The sequence below is a fragment of the Erpetoichthys calabaricus genome, chromosome 3 (assembly GCF_900747795.2).
Source record: "Erpetoichthys calabaricus chromosome 3, fErpCal1.3, whole genome shotgun sequence".
NCBI classification, from domain to species: Eukaryota; Metazoa; Chordata; class Cladistia; order Polypteriformes; family Polypteridae; genus Erpetoichthys; species Erpetoichthys calabaricus.
In genome coordinates this window covers 191,865,876-191,886,886 of record NC_041396.2, presented here as the reverse complement: position 1 = coordinate 191,886,886, position 21,011 = coordinate 191,865,876, and the positions used below count along the sequence as shown (strand labels likewise).

General features: G+C 35.1%; 1 protein-coding gene across 2 annotated transcripts in view; it reads left to right on the top strand.

Annotated features, from left to right (window-relative positions):
* Positions 1–21,011, top strand: part of crybg1a (crystallin beta-gamma domain containing 1a) — a 359,825-nt gene that overhangs the window by 323,652 nt on the left and 15,162 nt on the right. For both annotated transcript variants that reach the window (XM_051925340.1, XM_051925341.1), the window contains 7 exons: positions 6,116–6,242; positions 8,277–8,422; positions 11,930–12,056; positions 16,282–16,314; positions 17,275–17,387; positions 17,635–17,767; positions 20,426–20,565. In XM_051925340.1, coding sequence (XP_051781300.1) covers positions 6,116–6,242; positions 8,277–8,422; positions 11,930–12,056; positions 16,282–16,314; positions 17,275–17,387; positions 17,635–17,767; positions 20,426–20,565 — 819 coding nt within the window. The remainder of the gene's footprint in view (positions 1–6,115; positions 6,243–8,276; positions 8,423–11,929; positions 12,057–16,281; positions 16,315–17,274; positions 17,388–17,634; positions 17,768–20,425; positions 20,566–21,011) is intronic.

The following is a 21,011-nucleotide window of genomic DNA, read 5'->3' as shown; positions in this document are numbered from 1 at the left end:
TTTACATATGCTGGATTTACGTCCAAGTGTCTGTTGATGGCGTTCTCATTTGATAGCCAAGATTCGGCCAGCTCTCTGCCACTTTTAGTACTGGCCTTAAATTTGACTTGTCCCAGTTAAATGTATGTCCTGTTGATTTAGTATGCGTGTAGATCAATGAAAGTGAGTCCTTTCTTCTGATGGCGTTGCGATGTTCCTGTATACGTGTTGCGATTCTTTTTGAAGTTTGTCCTATGTATACTGCTGAGCAAGAACTGCGTGGAATACTATAAACTGCGTTTCGTGTTTCTGCTATCGATTTCTTGTTTTTAGCATTAAAGAGGACCGTGCGCAGATTGTTCGTGGGTTTACTTTGGTCAGCGGCTGTTGTATGTAAAGTGCTTTATAAATAAAGTTGACTTGACTTGATTTGACTTGTGCACTATTCTGACACCTGACTTGGCCAGGATGCCCGCTGTACCTTCTGACACATTGTGGTGATAAGGGAGTGAGTGCCAGGTGGGGTGGGGGTTCTGATTCAGTTCAATTGTTTACTGAGTTTTTTGGCGTCTTCTGTGTAAACTCCGATTAATGAATGTTTTTGAGTATCCATTTGAAGTTATTCATTCATTTTTGTTTCCTTCGTATTACAGTGGGTGTGGACTCTTCTGAATAGAGTTTTAACACAGCTCCGTTTATGAGATACCGGGTGGTTGCTGGTGAAGTGTAATATCTTGTTTGATATTCTATATGTTCTATTTACTGTGTTATATGTTGTTTTTATACTGTTTGCTACGATATCACTGTTTCTGTCCCTTCTCATAAATATTCCTTTTCTTCCTCAGGTTCATTATTACTGCTATAATTACTGCATTAATGTTCAATATGTCAGTCAGTCAGTCATTGTCCAACCTGCTATATCTAAATACAGGGTCACGGGGGTCTGCTGGAGCCAATCCCAGCCAGCACAGAGCGCAAGGCAGGAACAAATCCCAGGCAGCCTGCCAGCCCACCGCAGGACACATACATACACCAAGCACACACTAGGGACATGTTAGGATCTCCAATGCACCTAACCTGCATGTCTTTGGACTGTGGGAAGAAACCGGAGCACCCGAAGGAAACCCACGCAAACACGAGGAAAACATGCAAACACCACGCAGGGAGAAGCCGGGAAATTAACCCGGGTCTCCTTATTGTGAGGCAGCAGTGTGATAAAGATGTATCTAATGAAAATATGTGTCTTGTTTCATGTGTATGATGAAATGGTAGATCTAGCTAACGTAGAGGGTTTCATTAGTTGTATTAGCTATATTATGTTACAATATGTAAACTGCAGGTCTTGTACTTTGAACGTTAGGTGATATACGTGTATCAAGTCTTATTTGCGCATGCTTCGAGATAAATGATTAGTATGGGCTGCTCTTACGGTAAACAAGAATAAATGTTTCTGGCAAAGACAGATTTTTTTTGAAATTACTATAAATATGGATAGCTGCCTGCTCTTTGTTTCCAGTGCATTAGTAGATCTTCATGCCGGCGTCTGTATCAATCGATGAAGAGTCTACAGCGTCGTCATTAACAAGGCTAACATGGGGTGAAGTAATTGACAGTGCTGATAAAAGTAAACACACGACATATCTCAGTGACATTTGGCTTTACCTCCCCTTCATCATCTCACGTGCACTTTTAAACAAGCTTCAAGGTGTCGTTTTGAAACATTTGTGCGTCAAAAGCTCAGCGTCTTATTTCCAATGCACGTGATGATGTGGATGTGTAGCGCCAGTTCGTATCAGTATAGTTATTGCAAAATTTAGTGACAGTTAGTGATGGACCAATCGCATTTCCACGAGGTGTAGTCTAGTTTGGTTGAAGAGTTTAATTCAAATACTGATATATGCTGGTTTTACATTGGAATTAGAATATGAATGTACATTATGCAGATTAAATTCCCGATTAGAAGTCTAACACCAACCAGGTTTTCAAGGAGCATTGCCGCATAATCGGAACTATCAATCAAACGCATCAGGCAACGGCAATCTGCAATCCCCAGACAGATGCTGACCAGGTTTGTTATTGAACACGAGACCTGGCGCTGTCCGACTGGCGTAATTGTTCAAGCCACCGTTACGCATACATTTACTTCTAAACAACGGTAATCCGTGCTAGCGCCTAACATAACTAGTCAACGTTGATCCGATTATTGCAGAATAATTACTTGCTAAGCGTATGTCGATTTACAATTGCCAATTATAATTTTTGACTTCAAAGGTGTATATCACAACTTCATAGAGATTCGGTATTCGTCCACAATGCTCTAAGAGTTTACTGTTAAAATGTGCTGTTAATACAAATGGCCAGGAGGTGTCCCTAGAGAGGTGAGTGTCAAATGCTTCGAAGCTTCGATACGATTTCCGACACAATTGCTTCAAACATGTTGATGCTTCGCGACACGCTTCACCCCGCCCATCACTACTCACAGGTTACTGAACGAGAAATCAGCAGACTAGCATGACGGATGGGGCGTAATGAGCGTCCTTCCCCTCTCCTCCGGATTTTTCAAATGTTAATTTTTTCCCTGTGCTTAAAAATCATTAAAAAAGCGGCCTGATTATGCGGCGTGTGGTACGCCGCGGGTTGGCTAGTTAAATATAATTAGATAGTAGGGAGCCTGGAACTAAATGACGCAAGACAGGCACAAGCCTTCTAGTGTACTTTTTATTTTTGATAACAGTGTAGAGAAGTAACCGAAATGGGTATTTTTTTATGTTGAGCTAAATTTGAGGTATGATGTTGGTAGGGCAGGTTATTTGAGGTTATACATAAATATTACAACACCCATACACAATATGTGGAATATGTTGTGTAGATTTGATTATCTATATCACAAAACCAGACATGACATTATTTAAAGGATGCCAGACAAGAACTAATAAACTAAATCCAGGAATTTCTTCAAATAACTTTTTGGAACAATTAAATTATGTGCTAAATCTTTTCATTATGCTTATCAGGATAAAGAAGTCATATGTGCTTCATTGTATTATAAAATTGCATTCTTGTGGAGACTGTGAAGCACCTTGGTGTACTCTGTAAAAGGCACTACTGTATATAAAAATGAATGATTAAGAGAGCACTTGGAGTGCTTAGATTAATAGTGCATTTGTGAACTTCAATACCCTTTTTGTGCGCATGGTGGTGTTAAATCAGCTCAACTAAGTTAAGTTATTGTGCAGCAATATCATTTATTAAAGTTACTGGGAAGTACAATGTCAACAAGTGTACTTTTCTGTTTCTACTATTCCACAGAAAGGTTTGCATACACTATGTGCATGGCAGATTATGCCCATACCAGTCTTTAAACTTAGGGGGATCTAGCTTGCATCAAGTCTGTGAAGCACTTTTTAAAGCAGTGTCCCTTTTGAAAAGTTAGTATGCAGTGTGGTGCAATGAACAGTAAGCTGAACTTACTGGTGGCAGACCAAAGGAATTTCAATGTTGCCAACAAATGGGAACTGTGACAGACAGATGGAATAACAGCACTTTAAAACACAATTATTCTAACGTTTTGTAATATTGTCAAATTTTAAAAATAGAAATTTCAAGCTATTAGGTACATTTGTGCCGACTTTCATAAATCATATCCAATCAACTTGTATTTGTCACATACAAATTTTATGTGTGGTACATTATATATTAAAATAATCATAAATATGTGATAAATTATAACTGAACTAAATACACTAAATATAACTTAAGACACATACATCCACATTTCAATTTGCCAGAGTCAGCCATATGTCTGTGAGACATAGGCTGTTGCAGTCCAGAATGTGTCACTGGAACTTTATCCTTTCTCTGATGCTGAATGTTAAAATGAAAAAAGCAGTACCTTTGTTAAGTAGGAGTGTCTCCTGCCTTGTCTGGTGTCCTTGAGTGGTGGATTCGTAGTCTTTGCACACTTGTGCTGCACATAAGAAGGGCTAACACTTGCATGACAGTGCCATAAGTAAGGAGAAGCTAATTTGAGTATCAAAGCAATTACCAGCAGAAAGCAAGTAGGGGCTGCGCTCATTAAACAGATCAAAACTAGTCTGTAAGCAAGCAAGCAAACAAAGACGCAGGTTGATTGGTATGCTTCGGCACAGATAGATAACAGTAAAATAAAACAAATAATAGCAAAAATAAGTAAGTACAAATAACTATAGTATAGCAATGTACAAAAAAAAACACCTGAAAACACTTACCGCTAGTGAACAGATGCCTGGAAAACCAGAAATTACTTATGTAATTCTGTTATATTTTTCAGATTTGTTTTTGCTCATCGATTTTCATGATCAGCCTTTTGTAATTTTGAAGTATTTGCCTTTTTTGTTATTAATAAAATGGGCTTTATTTTTTTTTTTTACCCCACTGCTCTCCTTTATGATCAACAGGTGTAATAAAAACAGATTTTAAACACTTTTTCAGCACCTTAAAAGTATCGTTCTGTTTCTGATTTGGTTCTGGTTCACTTAACCTAAGATCCTTGATCCTCTAGCTTACTAAAAAGTTTTATATAGTAGGCTTCTCATTTGACAAACTATATGACATCATGCATCGAGTGGATGGTGAGATTACTTTCATGACATATGTTGAAGTGGACATTGTTATATTTTTGTTGAATCAAATTTAGTGAATATATCAGGCTAGTGTGTTTATTTCAGGGACCTGAATTAAAAATATATTTGTATATGGTTTATGGGGCTACTTTATTAGCATTATGATTTTAAGGTTTAAGGTTTCTTTATTTAGTCATGTTTACACAAGAAAACATGAAATTTGCCTTCTCAGTTGCATCTAATAACAGACAGAATGAAATAAAACAGACAAATAGAAACAAGAAAGGTTAAGGTAAGGCACTTAGATAACACATATTTACACCAAAAAAAAAGGTTACAGGATGTATATCAACAACTTTAATCATTATCTCCAAAATTTCTTATTGAAAAGTTGTATGGCGCTAGGAAGAAAGGAGTTTCTGGAACGATTTGTGTGGGTTTTCAAAGTGACTATCCTTCCTGATTTACTGAAACTTTAGTTCTACATGTAATGGATGTCTGTCATCAGTTGAGATGATTTCCAGTTTCTTTAACATTGCCCTCTGACACACACTAGTCAAATCATCTACATCAGCCCCAATAACTTTAGCTGCATACTTTGTAATCTGATGGAGCTTTTTTGAGTTTTGGTTTGTCAGACTATTAAACCAGGCAATTAAACTGAAAGTGATCACAGACTGGATCATACTGCGATAGAAGGACAACATGAGGTCCTTGTCTACTTTAAATAGTTTGAGTTTATGGAGGAGAAATAAGCGCTGGCTGCATTTAGAAAATAATTTTTTTGTATTTGTATTCCAGTTAAGATTGTTATCTAGGTAAGCTCCTAAGTATTTATATTCAGTCACTATTTCTACCTCCTCTCCCAGAACTACAATAGGTGAACATACAGATTTCTGTCTCTTAAAATCAAATATCATTTCTTTGGTCATTTTACATTCAGAGTGAGAAAGTTTTTATTGCACCAGTTAACCATACAGTCCACTTGATTTAGATAGTGGCTTTCATCCTTCCCAGATATGTGTCCTATGATCATGGTGTCATCCGCATACTTGATAATGGAGCAGTGGGATTTTGCTGTCACAGTTAACATAAACTGCCAGTTAGTCTAACTGGTCATTTACTGACCAACCTTTAAACAGCCTGAAGCAACGTGCACATCTGGTTAGGACATTTCAACTCAATTTTACCATTGCATTTTGTTTTCTTTAGCATTATTCCAGATTTAGGATAGGGCTAGCAATTGACCCTATAGAATTAGATATCTCTGTTTGACATATTAACCAACAACCTTTTAATAATTCTAAAATAAAACAGACTGCATTTCGCACAGATACATAAAACATTGAATAACTGTAATAATAGTAATAATAAATAAGATATTGCTGAAAAGGACTACATGTAGTTGAAATGAAATAAAAGTAACACCATGTATAAATATTAAAAAGTTTGCCATGCATTTAATGCACAACATCCTCTTTAGAAAAAAAAAAACATTTTGTTTGACTTTATTATGCACTTTGTTTTTGTTGTAGCTGGGTTGCCTATGAGAAACCTGGATTTGAAGGACCTCAGTACCTGCTGGAGGAGGGAGAGTATAAGGACTGGAGTGACTGGGCATGCTCTCCCATTACCATTCAGTCCTTAAGAACTACTCTATCAGTAAGTGCACATTTTTGGTGGTTTGTGTTTCTGTTTTCAGAACAAGATAATGTCTTAGTTTCATGACAATTTAATATAAATGGAGACTTCAGTGTACAGGTTCTATTGAAATACCAAAACTTTGTAAGAGCAAAGTAAAATTAGGTGACCAATCTGAAAAGAGAGTAATAGAGAGGCTGGTTCTTAGTGGCCCATCTTATGGAAGAAATCTAATTTTGATTTTATTTAACAGAGTCTGACATTAGAGATCTACAGTATATGTATATGTGTGTGTGTTTACAATATATATATATACTGGAGGAAAAAAAGGAGGAAACCCAGCATATCCATGAGTTCAAGACTTCAGGCTGTCATTGCCAGCAAAGGGTTTTCAACCAAGTATTAGAAATGAACATTTTATTTCCAGTTATTTAATTTGCCTTATTACTTTTGAGCCCCTGAAATGAAGGGATTGTGTTAAAAAATGCTTTAGTTGCTTCACATTTTTATGCAATCGTTTTGTTCACCCCACTGAATTAAAGCTGAAAGTCTGCACTTCAACTGCATCTGAGTTGTTTCATTTAAAATTCATTGTGGTAATGTACAGAACCAAATTAGAAAAAAGTTGTCTCTGTCCAAATATTTATGGACCTAACTGTATATAAAGGGTGGAACGGTGGCGCAGTGGTAGCGCTGCTGCCTCGCAGTAAGGAGACCTGGGTTTGCTTCCGGGTCCTCCCTGCGTTGACTTTGCATATTCTTCCCGTGTCTGCATGGGTTTCCTCTGGGTGCTCCGGTTTCCTCCCACAGTCCAAAGATATGCAGGTTAGGTGCACTGGCGATCCTAAATTGTCCCTAGTGTGTGCTTGGCGTGTGTGTGTGTGTGTGTGTGTGTGTGTGTGTGTGTTGTTTCCTGCCTTGCGCCCTGTGTTGGCTGGGATTGGCTCCAGCAGACCCCCGTGACCCTGTAGTTAGGATATAGTGGGTTGGATAATGGATGGATGGATATATATATATATATGTATATATATGTATATTCAGGGGGAGCAGCCCTGGATCATGCAATACCTACCCCTGGACGCTAGATGGCCGCCCCCCTGGGTTGGAGCAGTGTCTCGGTTTCCCGCAGGGCTCAATGGGAATTGGAGTTGGGTGCAACCCTGTTGGGTCCCGCAGGCACCACTAGGGGGTGCTGCAGCTGGGACTCCTGAGCCCGTATGGGCAATGTATTCGCTACACCCAGAAGTGCAAACGGAACTCGGCAATCAACCACCTGGAGCACTTCTGGGTGGACTATAAAAGGGCCCAGCAACCACCACTCAATGGTCGGGAGGAGGGGGACGAAGTTTAGAGGAGGTACTTGGGACTGTGTTGTGCCTGTGGGGATCATGAGGAAGACGTGCCCCACAGGTGAAGGAAAATAAAAGTTTATTTTAATGTGCCTCTGGTGTGAGTCTGTGTCGGGTCAGGCGCCCATTTACCGCCTTTGTTACAATATATATATTTTCATATATATATATATTACTGGCAAAATTGTTCTCTGTATACAACTATGTTTAAAAGCATTTAAAATTCATTTGTTTTTAGTTTTAATTGCAATGAAAATTAATTGACATTAAAGGAATTAATCATAATAATCTTATAATGATGTGACCCAGATACACACATTTAATGGTTTTCTTCCAACAAATAAAAACCCATTATGTGATTTAAAACATTAAGTCTTGTACTTTTCTGCTTTTCACATATTTTACATGTAGTGACTTTCAAGATTTCATAGTTGATTATAAGCAACAATTCAGAGGAATAAAGAGCGGTTAAAAATTCTTTACAAATGCTATATGGGTAATTTTAATAGACAATAAATTAAACATTTAATTTATGTTAAATAATTTTTGACCTGTTGAATTTTTAATTTTCAAAAGCATTATTTAATTGTATAGGTTTTTTTTCTACATTGTAATCTGCTATCCTTCAACTGATACCTAGTATAAAAGAATAAAGAATAGCAAGTTATTTGTGTGTATATTCAGTATTTTATGTTTTTTGTCTTAGGACTTTTTAGCTCCCCATGTAAAGTTTTTCAGTGAGCCTGACTTTGGAGATCAAGGTCTTATAATTGACATAATGGAACAAGTTGCAAATTTTGACCTAACCATGTATGGTTCAAGGACACAGTCAATTGAAGTCATCGGTGGTGTGTAAGTCACTTTTTTCAATTATGTTACAGCTTTTTAATATCTGAAGATTGACAGAATAACATCCGAGTACATGCCAAAGAATAAATATATAGTAAAATTAAATACATAACAGATAGCAATACAAGTGTCAAAAATTTTATATTTTCTTTTTTAAACTTCTATAGTAATGCAGGTATCAACAATTTTATATTTTCTCTGGTGAGCTCCCATACATTTGTAATGTCATTAACATATTGCTTTCAGAAAGTTTTTTTTTGATAAAATTAACAATTTTTTTATATAAGAGAGAGAGAGAGTGAGAATACAGAACTGACTTAAATTTAGCTGTAATCTTTTCCTAGATAAGGATTGCATAGCTGTAATTTTGCAGTAGACCATGTTCACATTTTTGTTTTTGTTAATCTCAAGGCAAGGTGCTGTTTACTCTGTCACTTCAACACAGGCCAGAACTCCAAAACCAATGTAAATGTGGCATAAGGATCAGGTTTTAACTTGAAAAACAATTCAAACTGTTCTTTTCCCTATCAATCATGAATTTCATTGTTATTTGTGTGGTCCTGACTCGCATCAAAATTAGGACAGATTTTATTTTCTACTTTCTCAACTTTCATATTTGATATTAAAGGTAATGTTATGCATTCACATGTTCAGCAAAATACAAGGCAAATGAAATCAAGATGTGTGCTAGGAGTGTTAGTAGCTAATATGATTCCATAATTAATTGCAGGTGCAAATAAATTCGTATGAGATATTTCCAAGGTGACAATAATCAATCAGGAAATTCATAAATTGTAATATTTTAACAGAGTGGTAGAGATATTGTGACTTGTACCGCTCATGAAATTATGAAGAGCAAACCTGGTCTCTATGATACCCAATATTAAAGCTATATAACTCCACCTATTACTTGCTTGTATAGTAATTTTGTTCTACATACAAATTAACTCTTGAGAATTTCATTCTTACATTTCTGTATACATCATTTATGCAGTCCATGGCTACTGACTAAGGTGACACCAACGGACAAAACGCCAAAAAATTACAATCAAAAATTATGAAAGCTGTAACAAATTTTTTGTTTGGACTGGAGATTCACCAGGGCAATTTTAATTTGTCTTTTAACTTGCACACATATCTCTTTACTGTGGCAATTGGTTTTTTTTTTTGTCTCAGTAGCACATTTTCATACAAAACATGTAGCGCAAAGTGCTTAACAAGAAGATAAAGAGAAAAATTAAATAAGGGAAATACCAATAAGAGTAAGTGAATAAGTCAATTTATACTTACATAATCTATATAAACAAGTAACATATAATGTTGAGTCCTTAATTATGGATTGAAATTGCTAAATTAATTTTTTTAAGATTGTAATGATGATAACCATTCATAAACTGCCCGCTTGTCTTCCCCTGGTCCCAGTCTTTATATTTGGGAAAAGCACCATTATGCTGTACATAAACTTTCAAAAAAGTCTCCTCTCAGCAGGGGATAGCACCACTTTTAAGAATTCTTACAGATGTTGCAGTCTATAAAGTTTTATAAGAGCTTTATTGTTATAAAATTTTCAGAAATGACTTTAGTTAAACATTAAAAATACCTTCTTCTGATTGTTTCATTTCATATGATTTTGTGCTTTTCTGCCCATCTTTTTAATTTCATTTTCACTTTATATGCACTTTTTACATGTTGCAGTTTAGGCCTGTTGTCTGTAACCCAATCCATCAAAAGTAATTGTAAAAGTTATGCCCCATGATGTTAACCTTTTTTTATTTATTTATTTTTTTAATTGTCATAGAGGATTGGAGTTTTACAGTTCATTTAGTCAGGGAACTTGCTAATGACTGCATTTGTTGAATCTTTCATACTGTGAAATGATTTACTGTAGTTGAAGTCCCTTTAAATTTCTTTATAACTCCTCTCAAATACATGGGAATTAAATGTCTACCTCAGTTTAACCTGATAAAACCTGTTACCTGTTAACTGCATTACTAAGACCAAATTTGAGTAATGTTTTATATTTATGTAAAGATGTGCCCCGAAATTTTCCAATTAATGATTTTCTAATTATTTACACCTAGTTATATTATAAATTGTGAGGCGATGAAGCCAAGAGTTTCACTTACCTTTGAAATTTTTCATAGGAAAAATGTGACATTTTAAAAACCACAAAATAAGTTAATAAATTGTTTTGCAGGAATATATGCATTTCTTATTTATTTTAAAAGTGACATGGATTTTTCTTTTCTAGTGTAGAAACTGGATTTATAAATTAACAAGAGTATTAATTACAATGTTGAAAATATATCTTTTTCACTTCCTCGGAGAACAAGTGTAGAAAGGTCAATATGGTATACGATATTGACAGTGCAAAGACTAATGGTAAGAATAAATGAAAAGCAGAATGCACCACTGAGGCAGTGAAGAAGTTGTACTGTAATTCCTAATAATTTTACCTTAGGTCAAAAATTAATTTAAAATAATTAATTAAAAATATAAAATCACAATCCAAAAACCTACATACCGGTATGTAAAACAGTTTATTATAATATTTAGTGAAGTATTAGACTTGTATAAATGTTGTGGAAGTTGTCTTTATTGTATAATCTTTTAGTATATATTGTGTATTTCAGTAGAGAAAAGCCAAGCAAAATTACACCTTTTATTGGCTAACTAAAAAGATTACAATATGCAAGCTTTCGAGGCAACTCAGGCCCCTTCTTCAGGCAAGATGTGTATTTCAGAAAATGTTATTGTATACTTTGATTATTTCAAATAAAATGTCTTCTTAAAACATGTTACTCCATAATAAAATATATTAGTATTTATACAGTTTATGCAGTATATTATGTACATTATCCTTGCTTTTGTCAGCTCCTATCATGGTGCACCCATTTCGTCCATGATTCAAAAAGTTGCCCAGATTGTTTTTGCACAAACTGAGTTCTTCATCAGCTTATAATGAATGCACAAGAAAATAATAGTTCTGTAGTTTGTGTCAAACAAGATGCATTATCAAAGTAAAAGTAATGCAATTATTTTTGAGGGTTTTATGGTTTTTTTTGGTTTTTTTTCCAAAGCACATTCATCCCATATCATAAGTTTTTCTTGTTCTTCGTTTAAAAGATAGGTGTCCTTCTTGTTCAGGAACTCTTCTTATAATGCAGCTGATAATTTAATATTCAGTAACTCGGAGTAATCAGGATAATCAGTGGAGACTAGGAGCCTGTATTCAAATAATCTGCTTCTATTTCTTAACAACCCATTAACTTAATTACACTAAACTTGCATTGTTAGTTTAGATACATAGAATACAGTATTTTCTTATGAATTCCAAGATAAAAAAAAAAAACAAATCAATGGTGTGTTATATAATTACTATTGAAATATAAGAATCATTGTCTTTTGCTATGGGTAATATTGTTGGTAAACCACTATTAGTTGGAACTACAATGAACAAAGACAAAATGTATATTAAATGTGTGAAACATTTTTTAATTATTTTAATAGATGGGTTGCTTTTGAAAAGCCTAACTTTTCAGGACAAAGCTACATCTTAGAAAAAGGATTATATAGTAGCTGTGAAGACTGGGGTGCAACAAACTTTAAGATATCATCTATCCAGCCAGTGACACTAGTAAGTGTTTGATTATTTATTATTTTAGATGCCGTCTTTCTTTGGTTTCCTGTTTTTGATTCCATTTGCTTTGATGTTTTTAACTTGTTGATAGTATTTTTCACCTTTGCTTTGCATTCTTCCATTAGAGAAGCTAAGTAATGTTAAAAAAAAAAACATCCTGATGTTTGACCTTTATAGTCATTCTTAGGCACATTTCTGTTGCCACATAATGCATTTCATGTCTATAATAATTAATATAAACCAGGTGTTCTGTGTAAAATGTTTACAGTTGTGGTAAATTCAGACTGCAGAAAGAAACAGGAATACTGAGAGAATTTTCACAATGGAAAAGAAATAATGTGAAAGCTCAATATAGGCAGTGCAACCCAGAAAGTGAACTTGGGTTCTTAGAGATGCTAGGCAACATCTCCATAACTGGGCTACCATGCTACTCTTATTTTGTTTCTACTTCTGAAATATAATGGAGTTTTAAGACAGGATTTGTATTTCTACACCTGGTTTGGGTATACACGAACGCTGTCACTAGATAGCTTGAGTACCTTTTCTACATTTGTTGACCCAGATCTTTTATAAAATAATATTTTGTCAGTAAGCACAATTTGATTACTCCTGGTAAAATCATTGTACCTCACCTTTAGAAAGTTGAATTTAAAAGAAACATGATACAATAATTATATATATATATATATATATATATATATATATATATATATATATATATATATATATATACTGTATATATATATACTGTATATATATATATACTGTATATATAAAATGAGATTTCCATACACCATAATACAAGTCATCATTGTGCAAAGACGTTTCTGTTTTTCCAATATGAATAAACACAATTAATTGCACCCCTTATTAATAAAGCTTATTAATGCTTTTTTACCCAAGACTCCAGATCAGTGTGTCACACTTAGAAATAGCACATTTAAAATTCAAAAAGTACTAAAATAAACAACCAAAACTATTGACACCAGGCCAAATTACATTTATTTACGTTCTTTCATTAACTTTATCTTTTCGTTCTTATTCTATGAAGTGTGTGAAAGACCTGGCGATATGCATGAAATTTGAAGATGAAGTTTCTTTTTCATTGGGCCATAAATTACTTCTTAACCCTACCACTTTTAGTAGGACATTTCTGTCTAGCCCCATACTGACTACTCCTTTGTTCTGTCAATGCTTTGTTTATGCCTCTCTTACATATTACAATAATACATTTTGTATTATTAATATGTAGCTTTTGTCAGAATGCCTCAAATCTCCCAGACTTACCACTATTTATAAGGTATTATAGTATATAACTTCTCCCCACCTTCCCTTCTACATCTATAGTACTGTGCAAAAGTTTTAGGCAGGTGTAAAAAAATGCTGCAAACAAAGAATGCTTTCAGAAATATAAATACAGATTGTTTATTGTTATCAATTTACAAAATACAAAGTGAGCGAACAAAAGAAAAATCTAAATCAAATCAATATTTGGTGTTACTACCTTTTGCCTTCAAACCAGCATCAATTCTTATATGTACACTTGCACAAAGTCAGGGATTTTGTAGGATTATAGTCAGGTGTATGATCAACCAATTATACCAAACAGGTGCTAATGATCATCAATGTCACACGTAGGTTGAAACACAGTCATTAACTGAAACAGAAACAGCTGTGTAGGAGGCTTAAAACTGGGTGAGGAACAGCCAAACTCTGCTACCAAGGTGAGGTTGTGGAAGACAGTTTCATGTCATGGCAAGATTGAGCACAGCAACAAGACACAAGGTAGTTATACTGCATCAGCAAGGTCTCTTCCAGACAAAGATTTCAAAGCAGACTGGGGTTTCAAGATGTGCTGTTCAAGCTCCTTTGAAGAAGCACAAAGAAACGGGCAACGTTGAGGATCGTAGACGCAATGGTCGTCCAAGGAAACAGTGCAGCAGATAAAAGACACATCAGCTTATTACCCTTTGAAATCGGAAGATGTCCAGCAGTGCCATCAGCTCAGAACTGGCAGAAACCAGTGGGACCCAGGTATACCCATCTACTGTCAGGAGAAGTCTGGCCAGAAGTGGTCTTCATGGAAGAGTTGCAGCCAAAAAGCCATACCTCCGATGTGGAAACAAGGCCAAGTGACTCAAGTATGCACGAAAACATAGGAACTGGGGTGCAGAAAAATGGCAGCAGGTGCTCTGGACTGATGAGTCAAAATTTGAAATATTTGGCTGTAGTAGAAGGCAGTTTGTTTGTCGAAGGGCTGGAGAGCGGCACAATAATGAGTGTCTGCAGGCAACAGTGAAGCATGGTGGAGGTTCCTTGAACATTTGGGGCTGCATTTCTGCAAATGGAGTTGGAGATTTGGTCAGGATTAATGGTGTTCTCAATGCTGAGAAATACAGGCAGATACTTATCCATCATGCAATACCATCAGGGAGGCATATGATTGGCCCCAAATTTATTCTGCAGCAGGACAACGATCCCAAACATACAGCCAAAGTCATTAAGAACTATCTTCAGCGTAAAGAAGAACAAGAAGTCCTGGAAGTGATGGTATGGCCCCCACAGAGCCCTGATCTCAACATCATCGAGTGTGTCTGGGATTACATGAAGAGACAGAAGGATGTGAGGAAGCCTACATCCACAGAAGATCTGTGTTTAGTTCTCCAAGATGTTTGGAACAACCTACCAGCCAAGTTCCTTCTCTTTTGTTCATTCACTGCATTTTGTTGATTGATGAAAATAAATGATTAACACTTCCATTTTTGAAAGCATTCTTTGTTTACAGCATTTTGTCACACCTGCCTAAAACTGTTGCACAGTATTGTATAACCTCAGGCATTTAGGTGTAGTAAAAGACAAGCAGGAGTTAAGTTATAATTTAAATAATGTTGTATTGGTAATATTCATAAATAATAACAATATGCAAAGTACATTTGAATATTGGCAACCATACAACCTGATAAATGGTGATGTGCAGTTTCAGGCGGCACACAGACTCTCTAGTTACTTAAAATGTCTCTAAGTTAAGGCATCATTTGAGATCAGCTTTCATCAAAACAGGCCGCATTCCCTGTCTCAATATGGCTGCTGAGCTGTGCTCTTCATTGTATTGTCCTTTTCAGTTCATGGTGTCTGAGATGCTCCTTCATCAGATGTTGGTTAGAGAGATAGTGAGGGAGTGAGCAAATTTATAGATGTTCTGTCCAACCCCTAGAGCCAATAGGACATCATAGTACTTAAAAGCTTCTGATACAAGCCAGTTCCAAACAGCCATACTTCAGACCAATGGGGGAACAGAAAACATCTTCACACCTGCCATCCCCCAAAATCATTTGTTGAGCTAAAGTTTGGCAGTTAGGCAGCCTGGCTTTGTGTGGGAGTTGAGAGACTTCAGAGAAACATTTAGCAAACTTGTTTCAGGTACTCCAAACACAACCCCCCCAAAATTTGTCATAAAATTCAAAGAGACTCAGTCCTGGTGGGGTAGGGGGGGACGGGTGGTTGTAAACATGAATGTTTTTCACTAATGTAACAGTAATATTACATTGCTTTGCTTAAGTTACAAATAAAGACGTACAAAATATTTATCAACTTGTATGCAAAATCTCACATCACAACAGGTGTGAGCTATTTTAACAGTCAGATTAGAACAAAAGTTTAAAAAAAATGAAATTCATGATTTGTTTTGAATATAAGTAACGAGAAAAAACTTAAAAGTATGCAACAATAGGCTAAATGCAATCAGTGGAAGTCTTTTTCTTTCTTTCTGAAAAAAGAATCAGTGGTATTACAGATAGCAGTGTACTGCATACCTGGCAAATCCAGCAATGGGTAATGAATTTTCAAACCTGCTATTTGAGCTGTTCCTAACTTTTCTCCTTTTGCAGTTTGTCATATTTTAAAGAAATTCTGACAATAAACCTATAATGAAAGATAATATATGAAAATACAAAGCAAAATAATAATTAAGATTAATAAATTATAGTGGTGCATGTACAGTAGCTAAAGATAAAGGTAATAGTCAACGAAGAAAGGTCAAACTGAAAAGCTTTTTGGCACATGAATCTGTTACTGTATGAAAAATAACTATCAAAGGAAAAAGGGCCATTATTAATATTGCTTAGTTTTTTTAAATCATTATTTACTCTATATCATACAATTGTTAAACTGTGGTGGTGTGTGCTATCAGCCTGATGATTATTTTCTGTTAAAAATCTTTTAGGAAAATCCATATGGACTTAAGTCAAAGTTTAAGGTACTATTTCTACTTTTTTTATCACATATTTAGTTTTATCACTTTTATACCTATTGTTGTTAATTTAACTTTATTCTAATTCTGTTCACAGTGTACAGTACAGTAATATACAGCATGTTCAAAATTTCATATTTGTGAACTTTATACACAATGTACTTAAGAACTGTTTAGCTTTTGACAGACTTTTTTTTTTCATTTAAGTGTAGTGTGTGGCTATTGAACTCTTCCAAAACTGTGCTCTTTGTGCCAAAAAGAAACACTAATGGAAACCAGAATTTCAGAATTGTAATAATCTACTTAAATTACTGTTCCATGTATTATTTGTCAAGTTTTTATGATCTAATTAATGTTGTAATGAAAATTGTGATTTGTGTGGTTACAGTCTTACAGTCAGCCTTTTCCTATGAGGAGAGGGCACTGCATTATGACAAGTTAGACTTCTAAGGCACACAACACATGTAACGATACACTTTTGTCAACATTGAAATTGAAATAAACAAATTCCGATTTGTTTCATATAACTAAGGTAAAATAGTGCTTGCAACATTCATCAGGTGCCTTATTTTTTCTCTTTCTTACTTTACACTCACATGAAGTACACCCCTAAGTCACTAGAAAACAAGGGAAAACGGAAAGATTATTAAGTTATCATGGTGTGCTCTCCAGAAGAGGATTTTACATATAGAATTGTATTACCATAATACATAATACAAAAAAAAAGTTATTTTTAGTTTAATCTATTCTTTATATGCAATTGCACTTTAATATGGGGTTTTGTAATTGTCTGGCAGTCTTTTTACTATATCATCATTTCTTTTGTGTATTTGTTGAGTTATTTTTATATATTAAAAATGATAACCCTATAAAGTTTTTGTGCTTTTTTTTCATATTGCTATATTTTCTTAAAATGAATTTTAGTTATGAAAGTCACATTTTTTAAATTTTTTTTTTTTTTATCAGATTCAGGTATTCTCAGAACCACATTTCCAAGGAGAAAGACAGATTTTAGAAAGCAGTGCAATGGTGATGCCAGAAAACCTTACTGTAAAATCTTGCAAGGTTTTGGCAGGCGGGTAAGAGATTAATTGACTCCTTAACTGGTCCTTGTCTTTTACCTGAATGGAAAATTTACAAGTTGTAAAACCTTGTGTTTATCTTAAGTGTATTTTATTTTTCCTTTATTTTTCCCCATAACCATTTTTATTTGTCTAATATGAGTAGATTTAGTTCCTCATTGGTTTTTTTGGTAATTTATTTGCATTTGCTTATGATATTATAAAACCTTAATTTCTTTCTGTAATACTCTTTTTGTTTTCCTAGATTTGTGGCTTATGATGAAGAACATTTCAGAGGCAATCAGTTTGTGATAGAAGAAGGCAACTATCCTAATTTGACATCAATTGGCTTCCCAAGTCTTGACACACATATGCGATCTTTACAAATAATAGGATTTGTAAGTTGTGAAAATGTATTTGAAAGTTGTATTTTCTGGTTCTTTCCTTGACATATTGTAATACCTAATGCAGAGTAGTGTATCCTAAAATCCTTTTTTGTATCTTGAATTCAAAACCACTAAGATTCCAGTTGGAAATCTTTGTAATGGTATACTACATACATGTACTGTACTTTGCATTATGTGTAAAGTCAGATTTAAGGGTATTAAAAGCATACAGTCAGGTCCATAGGTGGACAGTGACACAGTTTTGATCATTTTTTGGCTCTGCACGCTTCCACAATGGATTTGAAATAATACAATCATTGAGATTGGTGTGTAGACTTTCAGCTTTAATTTAAGGATTTTACCAAAAATATTGTATGAGCCATTAAGGAATGACAGCCATTTTTCTGCATAGCCACCAGCCCTATACTCCCAAATTCCAGGGGCTCAAAAGTATATGGACATTTGTCTGACAAGCTGCTCCATAGCCAGGTGGGAGCAGTTCCATCAACAATTTTTAAAAGCCTGTCCAGTTCTGGAACAGTTTTCTTTGATCAAAGGAAACTAAGATCAGTATATACCAGAATATTGGAAAGAGAAGAGAATACGGAGAATACCACATCACCTGTGAAAGATGGTGGAAGCAGTTTTATGGCATGATCATGCATGACTGCGAAAGGAAGTAAGTCATTAATGTTTGATGATATTTTTGTTCGCAAAAATAGCAGGCTAAATTCTGAAGAGTATAGAGCTATCATGTCTGCTTATATTCAGCCAAATGCTGCAAAACTGATAGGACAACACTTAACAGTACAGATGGACAATGAGCCAAAACATACTGTCAATGCAAAGTTGTGGAATATTCTTCAAAGGCCAAGGCCAGGTCAATCAATTCACCTCAATCCAATTGAAAAAACTGATGGCAGAAAGTCCAATGAACAAGCAGCAACTGAAGTCAGCTGCAGCTTGGTATAGTCATTGACTGTAAAGGAGTTTCAACCAAATATTGAAAATTACCGTTATATTTATGATTATGTTAGTTTGTCCAAATACTTTTGAGCCCCTGAAAATAGGAGTCAGTGGTGGGGGTTGATTTGTTTTCAATCCTATTTATGTAGAAATTGATCTATTTGTATGGAATGTTGTGTGATTACAATAAAATTGTAAAAAGAAAATAGGAGAACCGTGTATACAAATGTCTATCATTCTAAACAGCTAATACAGTATTTTTGTTAAACCCTTTGAATTAAAGCTGAAAGTCTATACTTAAATCACATCTTGATTTCTTTGTTTTAAATTCACTGAGCAGGTATGCAGAGCCAAAATGATGAAAATGGTGTCATTGTCCAAATACAGTGAAACCTCAGTTCACGAACGTCTCGGTACATGTACAAATCGGTTTACGACCAAAAAGTTCGCCAAACTTTTGCGTCGGTTCACGACCACACACTCGGTATACGAACAAGCCGGGTTCCCTTTTGGTTTGTACATGTTCAGTCTCTCCCTGTGCATTTCCTGTGCAGCGAGCAAGAGCGAGAGCGCGTGACACACATACACACACACACAGAGGCAGCACACACACAAGCAGTGAGAGAGAGCCGTGCACACACACACACACACAGGCAGCGCGCGAGAGAGAGTCGCGCACGCACACACACAGGCAGTGAGAGAGAGAGCCGTGCACACACACAGACAGACAGACAGAGAGAGAGAGAGAGAGAGAGACAGACGCGCACACACACAGGCAGCGCCAGAGAGAGACAGACGCGCACACACACAGGCAGCGCCAGAGAGAGACAGACGCGCACACACACAGGCAGCGCCAGAGAGAGACAGACGCGCACACTCACAGGCAGTGCCAGAGAGAGGCGCGCACACACACAGGAGCGGGCTAGAGAGACACATACACAAGCGCTCCAGGCTCGCAAAAGAGAGAGAGAGAGAGCGAGCAAGCGAAAGAGGGAGGGACACATAAGGTAGGTATTTTCTCTGTTGTTCAAGATTTTCTCAGTGTTATTCAATGTTTTTACATTTAGTTTACTATTACGCTGTGCATTCTATGGTGTAATTAACTATATTTGTGCTTAAAAATTAAAAAAAATATATATTTACATACAGTTCATACGGTCTGGAACGGATTAATTGTATTTACATACAATCCTATGGGGGAAATTGCTTCAGTTTACGACCAGAGTTTTGGAACGAATTATGGTCGTGAACCGAGGTTCCACTGTACTTATGGACCAAACTGTACATGTCATTTAATGGATACAAGTATTTTTATATCCAAGTGTTCAGCCTGTCTACTGTTTCTATATCACAAATGGTTCTTAGCTCCTTGTTAGTAGCAACAGTTATGTTAAAAGGCATCTCTGCTACTTTAATTAGTATTTAATAGAAGATCCAAACTGTTTTAAAAACACTACGACCATTACTGAAAATTAACTTTATTGAAATAATACTTTATGCATTTCAAATGTAAAATAGTAAACATTATTATATAATGAGTATGGCATAAAATAGATTTGTTCTTTTTTAAACTTGCCTTGTCTATACCAAGTTTGCAAACATACAAATCTGAACTTAAGCAATCAACAAATGACACACGATACTATTTCATTGATACAATTTCATGATTGAATTGTTATTGTTTATTACTATTTATTTTTTTAGGAATTTTCTCAACCATCTATTACTCTGTACTCCAAAATAAACTTTAAAGGGAAGAAATTGATTTTCACTTCTGAAGTAGTGAATTTGCAGTTGCTTGGTTATGACCCCCATATATTTTCACTTGATGTTTTGGGAGGATTGTAAGTAGACTTAATTTAGAATACATTTAATTTAGTTTTATTTCTTTTACTATGTGTATATTAAAGAGATATTCAATAAATATCTCAAACAGAAACTGTCATTTTAGCAAGAAATGCTGACATTCATAGTTTCCACAATAGCTGGGATAGAGGACAAGGAGTAATTTGTTTAGAAAAATGTGATTCTAGGGAAAAAACTTGCATATTTTTACTTGAAAATGTTGAGTGGAGATGATCAACATTCATTTGTACACTGTTTCTGTAGTGTCTCTTTAGAAACATGGACATAACATTATTATATTACATAATATTACATATATTACATAATCATATTTTAGTGAAAATAATATTATTTATTATGTCAGTAGATATATGTTATGAAAGTTTGACTTTAAGTGTGTGACTGAATATATTCTATAATAAAGTTTTAGGAAACGTAATGTTGA